The sequence below is a fragment of the Sinocyclocheilus grahami genome, unplaced genomic scaffold, assembly GCF_001515645.1.
Source record: "Sinocyclocheilus grahami isolate Dianchi unplaced genomic scaffold, SAMN03320097.WGS_v1.1 scaffold330.1, whole genome shotgun sequence".
NCBI classification, from domain to species: domain Eukaryota; kingdom Metazoa; phylum Chordata; class Actinopteri; order Cypriniformes; family Cyprinidae; genus Sinocyclocheilus; species Sinocyclocheilus grahami.
The window spans coordinates 592,520-613,223 of record NW_015505509.1 but is presented as its reverse complement, the minus strand read 5'-3'; the positions used below and the strand labels follow the sequence as shown (position 1 = coordinate 613,223).

Here is a 20,704-nt window from a genome sequence, read left to right as displayed (position 1 = left end):
AGGTTGCAGGTCGTCCGTGTTTAATTGGAGTCATTGTCAGGATAAATAGTGACTTGCTTTACAGGCTGTATATCAGTCTCCCCATCAGGGAGCCATTATATGAACAATTCATCAATCCAATTAGTGATAACACTATAGGACGGCTTCGCAACGCATTAGCTAATGCTTCTCTCCCATGAGGACAAAGCTCCACGGGTTCGGAGAAGACGGTCAGGATATTCTTACAGTTGGAGGGATTTTGCATTTACATGAAGAGCGTAGAGGACAAACTCCGTGTATGCATGTGGTTGGAGCTATTTTTACTCTTAAAAATGACTTCCATTGGGGTAATCCAGTATAATCCAGTCATATTAAATAATATATTTGACTTGAATAAAAACAGGTCATTTAAAGCAGTTTCTATTTGACCGTGTAGTGTTTCGTCTGTATTTTGATGAGCGACTCAGTGTTTACTTCATGTGCCTATGGGGACCGACACACATTTATGGGGACATTATTTTTACGAGACAAATTACATACAAACAGCTATGCTAATAAAAAGTGCATGCAGTGTATACATATTCTGACCCAAATGAACTTGCTTGCCAACACCTAAACAAAAATAGCTTGAGCTTAGATAAATAATTTTTGCTCTCAAACATTAAACAATGTTCAGTCAAACATTAGTATCACTTCTATTCATTATTGGCCAAGAAGAAGGAAGTCCCATGAGCACTGAGCCGGGTTTCTCTCTCCATCGCTCCCCACTTTCAGCAGGCCACATCACCGCACCAGATTTTTCATGTAACATATTGGCTTCCTATTGATTTTCTCTCGCTGGTCCCTCATCTCTAATTCCTGGGTTATTTCCTGAGTGTCTCTGCCTCATTTTTAATGAAAAAAAAAAATGAGTGGTGACCGACAGTCGGTCATTGGGTCAGAGTGCTGAGTGCATATCAACATACGGAGAGGAAGCACTCCACGTTCGCAGATAAGAGATGTCTGCCTCAAACGCTCAATTACTTTAATATTGTCTCACTGTGGATGCCTAGATATTTCAGATCAACACCCAGGGCCAAATGCTGCGCAGAGTAATTGTCATAAATCAGAGGAAGCTGATTATGGCTTTTGTTTCAGATAACAATGAACATGTGTCTTTATAAATGTCACACAACTGGTTTTATGTAGCCTGCTACTATTTGGCTGAATCTCCAAAAAACTGAACAAATTTACCAGGTATTTTTACCTTAACTGAAACTAAAATAAATAATAATATTAATAATATAATGTGGATGAAAAATAAAACATATTTTTAGGACCATTAACATTTTGTTTACATGGTGTCATTTTCTCCTTCTGTAATTGTTTGTAATTGTCAGTATATATTACATACACGTATTTATTTATTTGCATTATTTAATTTTATTATTTAAATTTATTTTTAGGCTGATTTTAATAAAACAAAATGGCCAGGATTACTTTATTACTTTATGAAAGTAATGAGAATGAGATTTTTCAATATTACAAATTTATGGGGAAATGTGCCCCATAAATCATGAAAATAATGTCACAATGCAGAAAATCTTAATAGTCCTAAATATTTTGGGGTATAAATATCATCCATACATTTTTTCTTGAAATTCACCTTTTAGAATTTTTATGTTAGTGGATGTTAACAGACTTATGGTTAGTTAACTGACAAACACAAGCGAACACAAACAAACTCTGAGGAGGATTTGACACAGGAAACAGGAAGTCAGGCAGGAAATGAAACACATATGGCATGCTCTTCGAGATGTGCAGCAGGCCCCCAGTGACCGAGCAGAAGTGAGGAGAACGAAGGAGGATGAAAGGAGAGGATGCTCTGACAGTCATGCTGATGGATGACTTCATGGACAGAAAGAGAGGATGATGAAGAAAGAGTGTGAGACAGGTGTAACATACTTCAGGAGAAGGCCAGTCCCTGCAGGGAGCCGGCGGTGGAGTACTTGCTAGAGTCCACAAAAGATTGATCTACTGGAAGCAGAGGGAGAAAGCAGGGGAAGGGGAAAGAAGATGATGGAAACAGAGAGAAAGAGAGTTATTTTTTAAGTTCAAAAATAGGAATTGGGTCAGAGAAGCAAATATAAAAACAGATTACCACAAGTTAGGACAAACTGACAGCTGTCTAAGTGTTAGAAGGCTGTAGATCAGACACTTCAGCTCGGTTTCAAAACAAGTGAGTTGCATCGCTGCCAAATGCCTATATAGACAGATGCCTTTCAACCTCATAAGTGACTATTTGGAAAGCTTTACATAGGCACAGATTCCTTGCGTCATATAAACAGTGCTCTGCATTGACAAAAAAGTCGGCAATACTAGGTGTCTTCGAAGGCAGCATAATTAGCTTATTGTAATTTTGGAGGCAGCTCACTTGGTGTGCTTAGAAACAACACTGCACAGCAAAATCCATATAAAAGAGTATACACACATTATTGTTTAAAAGTTTGGATCAGTAAGATTTTTATTTTAAGAAGTACTTTTTTTTCAAAAAGGACACACTATTAATCAAAAGTGACAGTACAGACTTTTACATTATTGCAATAGATTTCTATTTTAAATAAATGTTGTTCTTTTGATTTTTCTATTCTTTAAAGAATCCTGAAAAAAGGATCACTGTTTTCATCAAAATATTAAGCAACACAACATTTTCAACATTAATAATGATAATAATTGTATCTTGAGCAGCAAATCAGCATATTAGAGTGATTTCTGAAGCATCATATGACCCTAGAGTAATGATGCTGAAAATTCAGCTTTGCCATCACAGGAATAAATTATTTTAAAATATATTAAAATAGAAAAGTATTTCACAATATAACTGTATTTTTGTTCAAATTAATGCAGCCTTTGTGAGACTTCTTAAACCACCTTACGGACCCCAACATTTTTGAAGGGATGTGTGAATATACAGTATACTTATACAGGTCAAGCTTTATATTCTGCTGTTCCTCTCACCTTGGAGGCCGTTTCCATTGGCACTGGTGCAGGTGGGGGGCGGTGAGGCCTGGGGCCGCACGACGGGAGCAAAAGCGCTCTTCTGTTTGACTGCAGACACCATGTTGGCCGGAGAGAAAGAGAAGATGCCTGAGGAACTGCTGCAGTTGGAGGGAAGACTGGTGGAGGAGGCCATGGTGGGACTGGAAGGAACAACTGAGGGACGGGAATGAACGAGAGAGGGGAAGGGTTTAGGGTGGATCACAGCATACCTTATAGACCTATACCTCTGATAGTATAGGCAAATACTGTTATGATCCAGCCTTATGACAATGCTATTAGAATTTTAGAATAATAGTATAATTATACTATGCTATTTTATATATATATATATATATATATTTATATATAGTATTCCTTGACTGCAGGTTCACAGTGCTCCACAGATGCATGGTCTGCTCCTCTCAGAACAACATTAGCACAGGTCCCTCCCCTGTCCCATCTCTACCGCCTCTCCTTTTGTCTATTAATACCCTAAGAGCATTTTCCTCCTCAACGATTTTACAATTACTCCTGTCGTATTTCAGCTGCTCTCTTATATCCTGCTCTACCTTTATTGTTGTTATTATTCTGCACTTAAATTTTATGGCACTTTCCCAAGTAAATTCTCCTGATAGTGTCATAATCCATTTATGAAGGCCTAACTAATCAATTAATGAAAATTGGAGCCCACAAAGCCTGCTCTCTCGCATTGATTGAAAGTGTCAGCATGGAGTCAGTGAGCCTGTTAAAATACTTGTTAACATCACGGAATCAAAGTACCGAAGTTGAATTGCTTCTCCTGCAATTAGTTTATTGATTTAATTAAGACGCTTTAATTTAGAAGCCGCGCGAGAAGATTGGTGTTATACGAATGGCTAAGCATTATAGACAGCGTCTGATCATGACTGAAGAAAAGAGTGGCTGGGATTTGATTTCTGCTCTTAAAGACACACACACACACACACACACATAATAATAGCTATGACTGCTGATCTAACTTATGTCTCTAGCCAAGGGGCACTTCATTTTTTTGAAGAGGCTCCAGTGGCAGAACTGACTTACTTGGTGGTCTAGGCGAAATATGATACAAGTGTAAGATGCATTAATGTTACTATAGTTTATGTTTAGAATGCAATTACAGTTCAAATGTTTGGGGTCAGTAAGAAGAAACCTTTTATGCTCACAAAGGCTGCATTTATTTGATCAAAAATACAGTTAAAATACAGTAATATTGTGAAATATTGTCACATTTCAAAACAACTGTTCCCTGAGTTGGGGAACTTCGAACTGCGTCCTCTAGGGGTCGCTATGGGGAATGCCTCGTCGTGACCCGTGTCTGAAGCATACATTCAAAAAACACCAACAACATGTTGGCCGGCGACACTACCGGTATAAATAGTATAAATAGGCGCCGGGAGAACACGTCATTCTCTTCTTCGTCTTCATTGACTGTTTTTTGCTCGGAGAATGAGGACGTGGGGATCGCAGGTGGATCTGGCCGATGAGTTTAAAGAGGGGCTTTCCCTCTCGCACTCGTCGGCTGTGGATGAGAGAGTGCTGCTGGAGGATGATGTTATTTCCCTAACATCGTCTGACCCAGGGGCCAGTGCTCTGCTGGGTTCGGCCCAGGAAGAGCAGGAGATGTCTGAGGAGGGTGAAGAGGCTGAGGCTGAGCCCTCCCAATTCTCCTGCCCTGCGTATGATGAGCTATTGGAGGTTATGGATCGCACCACAACGAGGCTTGACTTGCCGTGGAAGCGGGCCAAGAAAGTGACGTTGCGTCAGGCATATCAGGCTGATCTACTGAAAGACCTGGATATAGGCGAGGGCCTTTCTCCCGATGAGGTAGCTGAGTTGCGCCGCACCACAGATCTCGCTCTCCGTGCTACTAAGCAGGCCGCCTCTGCTATGGGCAGGTCCATGGCGGCTATGGTGGTAACGGAGAGACATCTGTGGGTGAAACTGGCAGATATCGGGAAGAAAAAGAGGGGTTTTCTTCTCGATGCTCCGGTTTCACCTTCCGAACTTTTCGGTACCTCCGTCGAGACGTTGGTTGAGAATTCAGGGAGGCGAAGGCGCGCTCAGCGGCCTTCAAATCCTTAATTCCACGAAGGTCCAGGTCTGAGCACGAACAACCCAGGGGTCCTGTCTCGTCTCGGTCTGAAGATCAGAGACGGGCACAGAAGGCTAGTGTCGTGGCTTGCGCTCCTCCCCCGCCTGCGGGTAGGGGTAGGAGGAATCGCGGGTCAAAGGGAGGTAGGCAAGACCTAAGGGATGTGATCCAGACAAGGCGTCAGCGCTTTCGTCCGGATCAGAGTGATACTTGAGTATCTACTCATTTCCCTCGGGGGGTTTAACATCTGCCCTTATCTTCCCCTTCCTAATTCCCCTGTAACCACCATCTCTCCATCTGACCAAGGTTAGGTAGGAATTTCCTGCATTACAATCTCCTATGCTGACCTATGATGTTTTGGTTGGTTCTATGGCTTCATAGTAACTACCTTACTGATGGTCTGGACTAGAGGCTTCTTCGGGTCACTTCTTGAACAGGGCTCCTGCGCGGGAACCATGGTGGGTGAGTACGATCCCTTTTTATAAAATATATATATTTAATGCACTGGTGGTTGTGTGTATTCCATCTGTGAGCTTTCTTTGCAGTGTTTTCCAGGACCTGTGTGTTTCTGTCCTTTTCGAGGGTAGGTCCTCGGTGAGCACCCCCTCTGCTGGATTCAGAAACCAGGTTCTCGACTTGCAGTGATTACCTCACTCGTCGATGTTGTATCCAGTCGGTAAGATAGCCCTGGTTCCGGCTTCATGGTTCTTGGATCATGCGGTCAGATCACAGGCTTCTGCGGGAGCCTTCTTGATCATCAGGCCCCCGGCAGGGCATTGCAAAATTTCCTGGATGTCCAAGCTGGGCTTATGCTTTCAGGCTGCCTTGTCTGGTACGCTGTATCTAGGTCGCCCTGAGGGGCTTCCTAGTCACCAGGATACCCCCTCTTGCTGAGACATCGAGTGGGAAGTATAGGTGGCATTTGCAAGAACCTTCTTGTGAAATGCGGTCTCAGGCAGTGCTCCTTAAGCTTTGTGCACTTTCTGAAATCCACATGGTGGTAAGTGTGCACGCTGAGCACTTTGCGCACTTTCGAAAATCCACATAGTCGTAAGTGTGCATGCTAAGACTCTGCACACTTTCTGAAATCCTGTATGGTAAGGGTTACTCGTTATTAGCCTCGTTCCCTTTCTCTGAGTTGGCTTAGACCCCGGTACTCGCCTTGGGCTCCACTCAACCAGTGTGAGTGGTTGACAATCTCTGTTGACACACTTTTGAAGCATCGCTCCCCTCACCATTGAGGGTTATTGTGAGCATGGTGCTTTCTTTCGAGCGTTTGAATTCTCTCCCTTTCTGAGGAGTTGGCTGTTCTCGTGGTAGTGTTTAGCAGTGCTCCCCTTTATCAAAGGGTTGCCTATGAGCACGCTACTCCTTTCTGAATTCGGAGTTCTCCTCTCACATGAGAGTTGAGTTCTCTGTTTTCCCAGAGCACCTGGAACCGGCAACATCAGGCGAACTAGGCCCTTCCTCTGCCTCCCTGGTGCGCTGAGTTTTTTGGCTAAGCCTCCCTCAGCTAGGTAACTTACTGCTAGCCATTCCAGCCTTTTACCATAGATTGAGCTGATGGCTTCTCGAACATTTTGTTCTGGTGATGTACCATTTCCATCTATGGGCTGCTCTTTCAGAGTGCCACGAGAGCCCTTTAGGACGGTATCTTTAAAATCAATGTTATGGTAAGTATGCACGTGAAGTCTTTGTACACTTTCTAAAATCGAGTTGATGACTTCTCAAACATAGTGTTTTGGGATGCACCATTTCCATCTATGGGCAGCTATTTCAGAGTGCCACGAGGGCCCCTTAGAACGGTATTTTTAAATACATGTTATGGTAAGTGTGCACGTGAAGTCTTTGTACACTTTCTAAAATTCACACTGTGGTAAGTTTGCATGCTAGTACTTCCACCTTGGGCACCACTCCACCCAGTTCCACCTTGGGCACCACTCCACCTTTGTATCCTCTGGATACCTACTTTAACAGGGTGTTGCTACTAGGGGTCTGTTGAGACAGTTCCTTCAGCAAGCTCATGCAGAGCAAGCGGTAGCCCCTGTGTGACAGGCCAAGGCTTAGTATGATGCTAGGCTCTTGGTCGTATCCCCTTAAAGGAATCTATTCCTGATTCCAAGCCTTGAGCTCTACCCCGGGCCCAGGAGTCTGGCCCCAACAGGTAAGTTTTTTGGGGTATGTAGCCTAGGCTTTTGGCCGTAGGGGATAATGTCACGGACAGCCGTATAACGTCCTAGGGGCAACTCCCATGGCTATGGTAGAGTTGGTACTTAGTGCTCACCATAGGTTTCTGGCATGCACTCCCCTCAGCATGGCAGCATGGTGGCATGGGTATACCATTCCCCATAGCGACCCCTAGAGGACGCAGTTTGAAGTTCGCTTGAAAAAGGGAACGTCTCAGGTTACTTACACTGAAAAAAATATTTCATATAGATGTGTTTATCTGAATTAAAAATTGTTTTTCAGTGTATGTAACCATGGTTCCCTGAGTAGGGAACGAGACACTGCGTCCTCTAAGTTTCCTGCCATGCTTTGGACGCAAGCTTCAGAAGAAGAAGTGAATGACGTGTTCTCCCAGCGACTATTTATACTATAGTCGCACTGGTAGTGACGTCATGGGCTGTCGCCGGCCAACATGTTGTTGGTGTTTTTTGAATATATGCTTCAGACACGGGTCACGACGAGGCATTCCCCATAGTGACCCCTAGAGAATGCAGTGTCTCGTTCCCTACTCAGGGAACCATGGTTACATAAGTAACCTGAGACGTTTTACATTTTGATATATTTTAAAATGTATCTTATTCCTGTGATGACCAAGCTGAATTTTCAACATCATTACTTGAAGACATTACTGTCTTCAGTGTCACATGATCCTTCAGAAATCATTCTAATATGCTGATTTGGTACTCAAGAAACATTTCCTATAATTATATTTGTTATAATTGTTCAGGATTATTTGATTAATAGGAAGTTCAAAAGAACAGCATTTACTTGAAATAGAAATAATTGTAACAATCTAAAAGCCTTTAGTTAATTGTCCTGAATGTGTTGCTGCATAAAAGTAACAATTTCTTTAAAAAAAAAAAGAAAAAAGAATGGTAATGGTAATTTAAAAAAATTTAAAAAAAGGAGAGAAAAACAGACACAGAGAGGATCAGTACTCACTGGCATAAGGAGAGTTGGCAGCAGAGCCATTGAGGAAGTTGGGCGACCCTCCCAGCGTGGTCATGCCTGTGTTGCCGTATCCATTCATACTATTAGAGACGGTACTGTAGCTACTCTGCTGGGGTGTCGTGCTGGGTACATAACCGTGAGGGGATACACTGCTTGTGTTTCGACTGAAACCTAAAACACACACACATATAATGAGGAAAAAAATAGGAAAGAAAGAGAATTTATTTAGAAATGAACAGAATCAGCTCCTGCTCATCATTGACTTTTATTGTATGGAAAAGAGCACTGTGAGCATTCTACTAAACGTCTCCTCTTTTGTTACACGGTAGGAATAAAGTCATACACGTCATTAGGATGAATGAATGATGACAGAAATCTAATTTTTGGGTGAACTATTCCTTAAAAAAAGATCTGTGTGTCAGTGACATATGGAGGCAGATAGGACAGGAGGAGGATATGGACTATAAATATACATCAGGACATTAAACGCTGACATGGGTGAAAGCAGCAGGAAGTTCTCGTTCCAGGAGTCCCTGCTGTCTGGTACAAAGGCAGCGCTCTTCTCTGCTCTGCTTACTATTCATTCTCCCTTTCATCAGACGACTGATACATTACTGCTGACTTAACACAAATCATTCACTGTCACAGAGGCCAAGGAATGCTGAGGTAAAGGAGCCTGGAGGTTCAGGGAGCATTGCTGAACGCTTGTATCTGTCTGTATGCTGTATATCTCGCTAGTTTTCACCTACTTGCCTAAGGTTTGAAGGACGCAGCAGACTACTGAATACTGTGATCTGGCACACTTTACTGAGATGGTACAGAATCCCTCTTATATAAAAGGGAGTCAAATGGAAAACTGACAATGATTTATTAAAAACATTGGAGCCATATTTTAGTGCATTTAGCACCTGGTTAAACTGGATTGAGAGTGGTTAGAGAATAAGTTGCAGGTGCGCTAGAGTACCATGTGCACAAGTGAATTCGGCCCTTAATATCTCTCTTTGCACACACACAAACACAAACTCTCATAGGCAATCACTTTTTAGTGAATGGTCAAAATATAAGATTGGTGGCATCTCTGCTCACCCTGATTGGCTCCTTGTGCGGACTCAGAGACATTGACAGCGAGCTGGCCATGGAAGGAGTTGACTCCCATCATGCCAGCGTGGACTGAGCTGTTGGCCAGACCTGGCAGCTGGTTGTGTCCACGTGGGACGTTGTAGAGCGCCTCTGCGATATCCGCTGCTCTTTTCAGAATGATCTCCTGTCAGGATCAACACAAAAATGGATCAACGATTAAAAGGGTATTATTAAGCTAACTGCCTGAAAAAAAATATCTCCTTCAAATAATCATTCAGTATAAATAATAATGGTTTGACTAAATAAATAACCATAACCATAAAAAATGAAATAAAATAAAAATTAAAAATAAATAATCAAGAAATAGAAGTGAAAATTTTACTTTTTAAAAAATATTAAACAACTATTTAAAAACCAAAAAATACCCACTGCAATTCTTTCTTAAATGATTATTTTTAAGCACGGACAACTTATGAGCGGCCAGATAAAATAAACCTTGGTCAAATAAGATCATATGAATCAGTGAATAAGAGAGTCTGTGAAAGATGTGTTTATCTGATTGAATAAGAGAGTCTGTGAAAGATGTGTTTATCTGATAGTCAGCCCAGACACACAAGTTTTGGGGGCTGGGGAAGGGGGGGCTGCACATTTTGATGGAAAATTTATGTCTTATAATTTCCCCTCATAAAGACGACAGGACCGTGAGGAGGTTGGGGGGGATAGGGGTTCCTGAGAGAGAGCTCTTTGAGTGGGTTGATGACTGGAGTCATGCTCCATCCACTGCCCAGCCTAAATAATTCAGCATCCCTGCACTCATGCTCAGCTCTCAATCCATGAGCATATGCCCTCACTCGCAGTTCATAACTGATCTAACATTGAAGATGCCCTTGTGGTCCTTCAAACCAATGAGAGAGAGAGTTCTGGAGGAATTACATTGGGGGGGTTATGTTGAGGGAAAATGTTAGGGAATATTAGAGAACAATTCTATGGCCTTAAAGCTCTAAAATGGCCTTAACTGAGAACACATGCTTAACTGTGCTGCTCAATTAAACCATTGAAATGTGGAACATGGCATTATTTACACTGATCCTATAAGACAATGCGCCTCTTTTACTAATTATACAGTTTTCACTCTCTTGTGCATATGCACGCTTGCCTGAGAGGATGTGTAGCAAAATCTTACTTTTATAAGTCATTTTAGAATTTAGTTTTTCAAATTCTAATAATATTAAATATTTTTAAAAACTGTCTTAACAGATTACTTATTTCTAAGATTAGATTCAAATTTTAGAATGTGATTTCTAAAAATTATAAAATGTCATAGTAAATTTAGAGTACATTATACACATTATTTTTTAATTGTGATTTCTACATGAAAATGCACCTAAACAGATTTATGCACAAATACATGTATATTCATGGATACTGAATGAGGCCCTGTTTGTATCTGAGTGCTTATGGTTTGAAGTTTCATTGTGTTCAATTGAATCTCACCTGATTATTGTGTGGCATGCCATACAAAGCTTCCACCAGGTCTGCTGCCCTCTTCAGAATCACCTCCTATAAGACAGAAAAGATTAATGTGGCACTTTAGCTTTCCATGTCAATTTTGATGCCAAATGCACAAAACATAATCTTCACTAGATCAATTTACTTGACAATTGATGATAATATAACTGATAAAATGGAATAAAATAATGGATAAAATGGGAAAAAAGAAAAACATATTTCAAGACATTTTCTGAAAACAAGTCTTAATATCATATGCCATTATTTTTTATGAAATTAAGCATTTTAAGAATGTTTAGAAAGCAATGTTTCTTTTTATTTATTAAGCCAACATTGCATTCAGTTTTTTTAGTCTATTTGGTTACTTGACACTCGACAGGCACAAACAAACTTACAGTACAATTACTGCATGATCAGTCCCTTTGGAACAACATCAGGTTAAGTGCTTTGCTAAAGGGCAAAATGCTAACGTAGCTCTTCAGATCATAGATCGCCCCTGACAGGGTTTGAACATGCGACCTTTGAATTGCTAGCCGATATCCTTGACCACAACTCCCCTACCATTTTTAGAGAGTTTACATCTTAGAAAACACTTTAACAGTCCCGTACTTCATCTAGCTCTTCCTACCAACAATACTGCCACCGTTTCCATGTATAATACATGAATACAAACATATTTAAAGCAAATACATGCATGTTAGTACATGCAAACGACTGCTCCGCAGGAGGCAAGACCTACAGTAACACTATTTTCCTTCCAGGTAATCGACTTTCACTTCCATAACCGAAAACCTATTTATTACCATCCTTTTCACACATTAAACATTTATTTACAGTGTTCTTTACACTGTGTATTCATTTCCTTTCTTCCAAGCCCTCTTCTCCTCTTCATTTTTTTTTAAACCCTGAAGCTCCAGTGGAACCCTTTTTAAAAGTTAATGTGCCGGTGCTGAGGAAATAAGCTCGCAGTGCGACAACCAGAAAATTGTTCTCACCCTCGGTGTGTAACCCTCACTGCGAACAAGCCCCCGAGCATGTGTGCCTGCCTGCCAGCCGACATATTGCCTTTCAATCAGCCCCCTCCGCCTCCCCCCGGCGGCCCCAGATGCAACACACAGACACGAACATGACGAGGGGGTCAGCAAAGCAATAAAGATTTTTAGTGCGCTGTCCAAGGTGCTAAATTCACTCAATAATGGGAGCTCTGGTACTGCGTTAACCCCTCGTTAGGGGTGCTTCGCGGGGGAGGCGCCCGTCTCTGTTCACCCGGGCTTGGGCTGTATGATTGAGAGAAGCACGGGAGCCTGGGGAGGCCTAAAGTGGTGCTTTAGTATGGATGTGTGACTCCGACGGGCTCTCTTCTCCTTTACCCTCTTCTTGGCGGGATGGTGGAAGAACATAAGGGATGGGAAGCATTAGTCCATGGCTTGGTCCCCTGCTGCACCGGCACTGTGTCATTTATCCAGTATGCCTCTCCTCTACTTCTCTCCTTTTCGCACTCGCTCACCTTTGTTAGAATGTCTCGTCCTTACCTATCGATCTCCTGTCATCACGATATTAGGGGGTGGGGGAGAGATCTGTTGAGAGGGCAAATCCAATAAGGAAGGGGCCAAAAGTTTGTCCAGATAAACAAATAAATACTATTAGCATGGGCCGTGTGTGGTGGCCCTGTGTCTGGAAGCAGAACCCATTTCCTGGGTGAGTAGCAGGGCTTCCAGTAAGGGCCGAGCAGGGAGCCAGGAGCGGTAAACAGGAAAGAAACCTGATCTCGGATCTGCGCGTCTGTATAGCTGTCTATCAGTCAGAGCTATCATAACCCATGCTCAATCCTCCCCCCTTCTCCGCTCCTTCAGTACGGCTATGAGCTACGAGGACCCGATCTCTGCTTCGACCCATTCAGAGTGTCTTTAGCACCCTGACAGGTGTTTTCCAGCCTTGTTTTCCATCAACGTGAAAGCTGAGATGTATATATACATTCATAGTAATACATAAGCACGTATAAATGCGAATGTGTGCAAGCAAAACAACCCCAGGCGTAGTGTTTCGAAGAATATAATATCAAATAGCCCCCAGCACAGCACCGTTAGGGCCAGCCTGCACATTAATGTGCACCGGACATTGAATCTGTTCCTGTGTGTAAATTATGGTGGCTGGTAATATGATATACATTCATTAGGAAGGGGACTGCTGAAAAAATGAAATAAGGCCCGGGTCACATCTGGAATGTTAAGGCAATGGCGTCTGCACATTTACAAGGAAGCCAGGCCTGTAATAACATGACAAATTTATTCCTGTGCTTGTTCATTTGCAATTTTATCATCTCCTAATGTTCTATTAGAGCAGTAATACCAGCGGGGTCACCGGCGTCGCTCATGCGGAACAGAGCGCAGTGATGATGTCATACTTCCTGCTCTGCTTCCCTGACCTCATGGACTGCTGGTCTTGTGGAGTTTCTGGTTTTATTAGCTTAACTGAGGTCCCTCACACTCGCTGCTGTGCAGTTACAAAATAAATATATTTTATATGTCCTTCAGTCTACAGCATCTCATGGAAACAAAGGCTGTCAAATGATTAAACATTTTAATTAAATTAATTACATGATATGCAAATTTAGGGGAAATGCCCCTAAAGAAGATTATTTAAAGACATTGCATTGTAGTAGATTAGTAAAGCACCGAATCAGGAGTCAATGTACTTTTATCTTATTTATATATTATTGAATATATAGTATAAAAATACCTAGTCAAGATAGTTAAATTTTGAAAAAGGTGTTTCAAAATATTTCTTGAATTACGCTAGTGGTAGGAAAACTAACCACATTTTTAATTTTGGTAATTAAATATTTATAAATATAACATATTAATACAGATTATACATGTTATTAATCATTAATATTGTTAAGCATGCAATTGACAGCCTTATTGCAAGCATTCAAAAATGAATTTCTAGCATGTAAGAACAGCACATACTCTCTATACCATGCGCCAAACGCAAACCCAATCCAAGTGGGATGTACATATAATCTGTGCATGCTAACCACACAAACTCATATGCCTCTATCTGTTTTCAATAACTGTAAATGCTTGGCTCAAACTGTGACCACATTGGTGTGTAATGTCATGCTGTTTATACCCACCAAGGCTGCAATCCATTTTGATGAATGAGGGCTATCATATAGTGAGCCTTTCCCAATCCTGACAATAATCTAATCTTTAGTTTCAAACACACCATTTGTCACTGATGTAAGAGATAAGATACTCCAACGGTGAGTCAATACAACTGTGACAGTTCCCAGAACATTGTGTCAGGTTTTAATCTGATAGAAAAGTGCCTTTACCGTAGTAATCGTAAATATATGACAGCCCCAAGACAGAGTTAGTAACTGTCAGCATAAGAGTGTAGTGGTTCATCAAAAATATAGTTTGTGGTGTTATAATGTATGACATTTAATGATTTAGTTAGTAACAACAGCAAGTTTTTAAAGATACATATGAGTTAATTACCTTTGCGTGAGGTAAACTGTGATTTATGCAAGAGTGCATTGAGTGAATGTGGCCATCGTATTGCGTATAGATGTGGTGAATCACGTGTGAATTAGAGCAGAATGTCCGTTACATGAGTTTGAGCACAGCTGATGCACACTTCTTTGACTTCCGCAGATTTGAGTTTGCTCGCTCTGTCGAATGTATTGCTTAACATGGAGGCTTATCCACTGAGCTTATCTAACGCAAAATCAAATATCCTTAGTCTCCCTCCAATCTCTCCCTCCTCCCCCCATATCTTCCTTCCATCAATATCTGCCCATCATAAATATCAGTCACTGTGCTCTTTAACTAATGTGGCTTCATTGCATAATTCATATTCTCTCCGGGCCTCAAAGGTTACTCTCTTAAAGTCAATAATAACCTGTCTGTCTACATCTGCACAGTACGACAGTGGAGTGCAGCCACCAAAAATGTGCAAAGGCTCAATTGCTTATATAACGAATACTATTTTTAAAGAAAAGTTTTGCTAAAGTTGTCTTTACTTGCTTTGAGATTTGCAATGCTGGTCTAAATAAACTTGTGCAGGTTAAGTTTAGTTAGATCCATATTCAGATATTTTATAGCAGCCTTATGGATTTCCCAGCAACGTATAAAGAGCGTGCTGCAGTGTTACCCAGAAGCAGGAGATTTTTCCTGGAAGCACAGATTGAATTCTGGACCTTGTGGAGGCAGCCAAGGGGGATCAGGTGGATGTGAAGTGAAAGGGAAAATGTGGGAAACAACGCTGACAGAAGAGATGGAGATTGACCAAACAAGGCCGCAGCCTAGATGTGCTGAATATGGGCCAGGTGCATTGTGGGATGCAGTTTCCACTATTCAATTATTAGTTTCTCCTTGAAATGATTCCATATACAATAGATAAATATATCAAATCTACTATAAAAAAGAAAAAAAAAGAAAATATTTGTAATATATTATATTAATCAGTTTATATAAACATCCATTTAAAATATGAAATACTATATTACAAATATACACACGTATATACATTATAATACAAAGCAACACTCTATTTTAAACAATATTTAGGCAGAGAATGGTCTCTTGCTCCATTCAATGGGTCATTGTGGGCCTTATTTCACTATCACTAGTACCACACATGCAAAAATCCTGTTGTTACAAGATACTTCAAATGTGATAATTAATTTTTCTTCAAAATATCACGGAAAAAAAACATCTTGTTGAACTATTGCTGTGTAATAAATTTGCTGGGCTGGATAACATAGTAGCACGCTTGTTCAAGGACTGAGAGAAACAAGTTAACCTGCCGTGTTCCACACTTGGCCCTCACCTGTGATTGAGTCCAGCAGTTTAGAGAAGTGCCGTCAACAAACTGTTATTGCCTCAATAAAGGGCAAAATCAATAGTGCTGAAATGAGTGGCTGGGCGCAGTAGCCGACGCTGTTAATATCTCGCTGAGAGTGTTCGAACGAGAGGAGGAGGGACAGAAATAGGGAAGACAGAGAGGGAAAGACGCATACAGCCTCAATTACTCGAGGAAATCAGAGTAAGATCCATTTGCTAACACCAGCCTTGTCTCGACAACCGGCCGGACATGTATAGGTACACAGAGAAATAATTTCTCATTTACCCTTCCCATGTTCACTACCTCTACACCCTCTTTCCTTGTGCAGCCTTGGCTGCCTCTTCCCCCTTGTGGTGACTCAATTATTGTTGGGCGAGCAGTAATAAAGTGAGGGCTGTGGTGCCTTCGATCGGCTGACCTGTGAGAAGGCAGCAACGGACAGCTGACTTCACCATGATGGATCACCCTGCTCTCTTTCTCTTTCTCTCTCTCTCTCTCTCTCTCTCTCTCTCTCTCTCTACCTCTGTTATTTGTTCTCTGTCTCTCTCTATGCCAACCTGTCAAGGCCCAGGACTAAAGGTGTACATGCTTGTGTGATGTTGAACGTATTGGGGTATTGTTTTCCATGTGCTCTGCATTTTCTGAAGATGATCATACTATCATACAATAGAGGGCAACATTTGAGGGTAAAAAGTAATTTTCTATTCATTAGTCATTCATTTTCTCCATTTAGAAAAATGTAAATCTGTCAGAAAAGACCTACCATGAGCTTGGGGGTTGTTAAGTGATAGCATATGCTTCTGGTGAAGCCAAAAGTCAGCGTTATTTCAACTACACTACCCATAATCCTCCAAAAAATCAAGACTAGAGGTCCAACTTGGAACCAATGTAAAAAAAAAAAAAAATTCAGAAATGAAAAACACAAAGAAGGAACTCAGCATGTCCCAGTCCCACTCTCATGAAGCACTGTGAATAATGTATTTTGTAACAAAAACTTCAAATATATTGTATTTTGCACATTGACTATGAGTCAGTTTCATATTGTGGTTTCTTTTATTACATATTACATCATTTTCAGTGCTTCATTGGATTGTAGTTCCTTCCCCCATAAAATACATTAAGCATAACTCTAAATTTCAAATACTTTTTTTTTGCTTCAAAGTTTGTAACTTTAGTTTTTTTGTAATCCCAATGAAGAAAATGCATTACACACACACACACACACACACACACACACACACACACACACACACACAAATAATACACAGCAATTTTTTGTCTTTCAGTAAAAATAGGTTAACATTCTTGAAATAAGACATTTACCTGAGAAGCAAAATGACCTATGATATTAAGGTTTGTATTTAGACAAATATAACAAAATTTAGTAAGGGTTTAATGGGAAAAAATAAAAAAAATGCAAATAGGGTAAATATAAAAATTTATATTGCTTCATTTTTTTTATTTTAAATATGGCAATTTTTCTTACCCAAATTGATTTTTTGATTTTGATTGAAAATTGATTGTTCTAAGCAATTAATTTGGTTAGATTTCTCTGAAAACAAGGCTTAATATGCCAATTTGTTTTTAAAGTGGGGTTGTTGAAAAAGTGGGCACGTACTTCAGTATCCTAATATAACCAAACAAGAATCTAACTGCTTCCTCAGGGACTTCCCCTATACCTGACCCTGAAGCTGTCTCACCGAGTAGTTTTGCCTACCTGTTTTATTCAGCACTTCTAATAGAGTGATGCTGCTCACTTGTGGGCCATCCCACCCTATTCATTAAAAGGTAAAGAATTGGTTAAAAATATAAGCGGGCTCTCTGGGGAGTGTGGCCACGAGTGTATTCAGATCTACCTCCCTTACGCTGAAAACAGTGGGAAAGATGTGACCCCGACCATGACCCACCTAATGCATTCAGCTTCATCATCAGCCCAGGAAAATGAGTCCAAATCAAGCCAAGGTTAAGACCACAGAGAGCATATGTGAGCAACATGCTGCCCCAGTTTCAATGAGAATTACCAGACTGTTCCAATATGGCAGAAAGAGAAAAATAATCATTGTGGGGCGCATTTAACTTTTCCTCTTTCTGCAGAGAAGCTGACAAGCAAATGACAAAAACAGGGTTCCCGAATATTTTGACCAATTGATTCCTATGGCATGTTGATTTTTAACAATATTTTCATGGAGCTTAAACTAAAAAAATAAAAAATGGAAATCACAATTGTAAAATGTAAAAAAATATCCTGATATTTGCAGATGACCGTGGGAACTTTCAATATGCTATTTTAAATGTCTAGCAATTTATATTTCCATGTATATTTATGTATCTGTCATTATAAGGGGATATTTATATCTTCATCTGTGACATAAATGAGCCAGTAATGTAATAGTCCCTATCAGCGTAAGGAGGGACGAGTAGCAACACATGTCTGCTGGGCCCTTTAGTGGGTCAGCACAGTTCTCCAGTACACGATGGAGGGAAAGTGTGTGTATGTGAGTATGCGTATGTGTGTGTGTGGTAGCACAGGGTTCAGAGTGTGGGACTGCAGAGGAAGGTATTCAGACAATGTCCATGTGGTTCATTAGGGACTGAGATCAAACACTGTGGCCCTCTTTAGCCCCACTGACAGGAGACAGAAGATCTGTCCTCTCCCCACCAGCTGGGGAATGGACACTAACACGAGGGATGAGTGAGAGAGTGAGAGAGTGAGGGAAGAGAATGAAAGAAGAAATAGAGAGATAGAGGGAGGAAAAGGACTGATATGTGAGAAAGTCTGAATGTCCAATCTCCTGATGTTGGATAAAACAAATAAAATGGAAAATTGCTTATGACATGTTTATTTCTTAAGCTACAGATAACATTTAGCAAATAATATCACTACACACTACCAGTCAAAAGTTTGGACACACTTGAGTTAATATTTTCATGATCTAAAAGCTCAAAAAGGAGTTTGCAGTGAAAAATTAATTAATTATGTTTAAATAACAATATTGTATTTTGTTTTATTTTATTTTTTAGCTGTAGTCAAATATGAATTGTACCTATATGATTCTCAGTTTGTTTTAGAAAATAGTTAAGATTTTTTTTTCCCCCAAGTGGATTGTAAATGAAAAGCTTTCATAGTTTTGATTACTTCATTATTATGTAGATAAAATGTGAATACTACTACTACTACTACTAATAATAATAATAATAAAGAATGGGGAGTATGCACACATTTGATTGGTAGCATATTTTTTAAACCTTGGCTGACTAGTTGAAAATAACAGTGCAGTGCCCACAACACCCAATCTGTGCTGTAACCCATGACCCATAGTGTGCCTGCAAAATGTTAAATGTTGACATCACAAAGGCACAACTATGATATCACTTCCTGTCAAACACTCTACTAAATCACTAAACTGTGTGCCTCAATGAAAAGAAGGAAAGAAAAAAAACAGACAAATATATATATACAGTATATTTTATTTCAGCTAGTTGCCAAGACAATATTTTTTATTTAGTTCTTTTATTATAAGTTGATGCACTAAAATAATTACTTAAAATATATACATCCTGTACATATAAAACAGACACACTTTATTTTAAGGTCCAATTCTCGCTATTAACAAACTATTAATTGTGACTTTTGCCTCCAAATAAAGTCCTAATTTGCTGCTTATTACTAGTTAGCAAGGTAGTTGTTAAGTTTAAGTATTGGGTAGGATTAGGGATGTAGAATATGGTCATGTAGAATATGTGCTTTATAAGTACTAATAAATAGCCAATATGTTAATAATAGGCATGCTAACAAACAACTAGCTAATAGTGAGAACTGGTCCCTATACTAAAGTGTACCTATACAACTATAATAGTATGTCTATGATACTAAAATAACAGTGCTGTGTGCTGCAGGTCACATGAGATTAGCAGCCCACTGCAACTACTTGGCCACCAACTCTACATTTGCCTGATTCCTGTAGATTGGCTTTGGTTTGATGCCACATTCGTTGACCCTCTGGTCTAATTTGATGTGTTTAAGATGTAATGGATTGGGAGGTTCCTCATGGGCTGTGAATACTGATGGCCCAGCTTTGATACAGAGGGCTGCTAACAGCACAAGGTCAGTCCTGAGTGTGAGCAGGCCCAGCCAGCCATAATTACTCCCTTATTTTTTTTACACTATTAAGTGGTGCTGCTGGAGCGGGGCTCTGGGGTATAGGACACGCACAACAAGATAAAGTAATGTTTATTTATCCCTCCCAAAGGATCCATTTACTTGGCCTGCCTCTCCTTAAGAAGCGTGCATGGAGAGAGAAATAAACACCCACAACTGGACTCCTTTCATGAGAATACCGAACACAACTGCATGGAATTGAATATACTATAATCTCTGAACTGAAGGAGTCTTTAATGAATGGTTCAAATAACTAGACCGCGTTTCAGCTAAGGCTACCGTGATAAATGGAAATCAGGACCAGTGTGTTGACGTTAGTAATTGCTCTTTGAAAATAAAAGCGAAGTAGAGAAATTAGTCAACACTGAAACCCATTTTTCTTCTATAATGTGATGAGTGAAACATAATATTCAATGAGAAAATATCTGGACGGGACTCATTCTTTGGAAATTCTTAATCATTTATATACCAGATTAGAGCCAAACAGAGTCTAAATAGTTATTTGGGTATTGGTTAATATTATCCAGTAGCCTGTGTGGCCTAATTGACATCAGCAGAAAACAAAATGTTATTTGAAAGGATATTCTTTGGAATAAAGCACCAATGAACTGTTCACAATAAGAAAGTAAATAGGGTCAATATTGACTTCATGCTAACGTTAAAAGAAAGTAAGCACAATAGTTAGAGAACTGACCTTTGGTAAGCGTTCAGGGTCGCCTGGGTGTCTAGGGATCACCTTCTGTAGCCGCTGGAAACCGTAGTCAATAGTGGGTTCATTCAGTGCTGCAGGAAAGAGAAAATTCAACCATGTTACCGCA

The 20,704-nt window shown here is 40.3% G+C and overlaps 1 protein-coding gene across 1 annotated transcript in view; it reads right to left on the bottom strand.

Annotated features, from left to right (window-relative positions):
* The window catches only part of ebf1a (EBF transcription factor 1a), a 128,212-nt gene that overhangs the window by 1,611 nt on the left and 105,897 nt on the right, over positions 1-20,704 (bottom strand). The window contains exons 10-15 of the mRNA XM_016295081.1: positions 20,581-20,669; positions 10,862-10,927; positions 9,374-9,551; positions 8,279-8,458; positions 2,977-3,171; positions 1,924-1,995 (exon numbers count right to left, since the gene is read on the bottom strand). Coding sequence (XP_016150567.1) covers positions 1,925-1,995; positions 2,977-3,171; positions 8,279-8,458; positions 9,374-9,551; positions 10,862-10,927; positions 20,581-20,669 — 779 coding nt within the window. The 3' untranslated portion in view covers position 1,924. The remainder of the gene's footprint in view (positions 1-1,923; positions 1,996-2,976; positions 3,172-8,278; positions 8,459-9,373; positions 9,552-10,861; positions 10,928-20,580; positions 20,670-20,704) is intronic.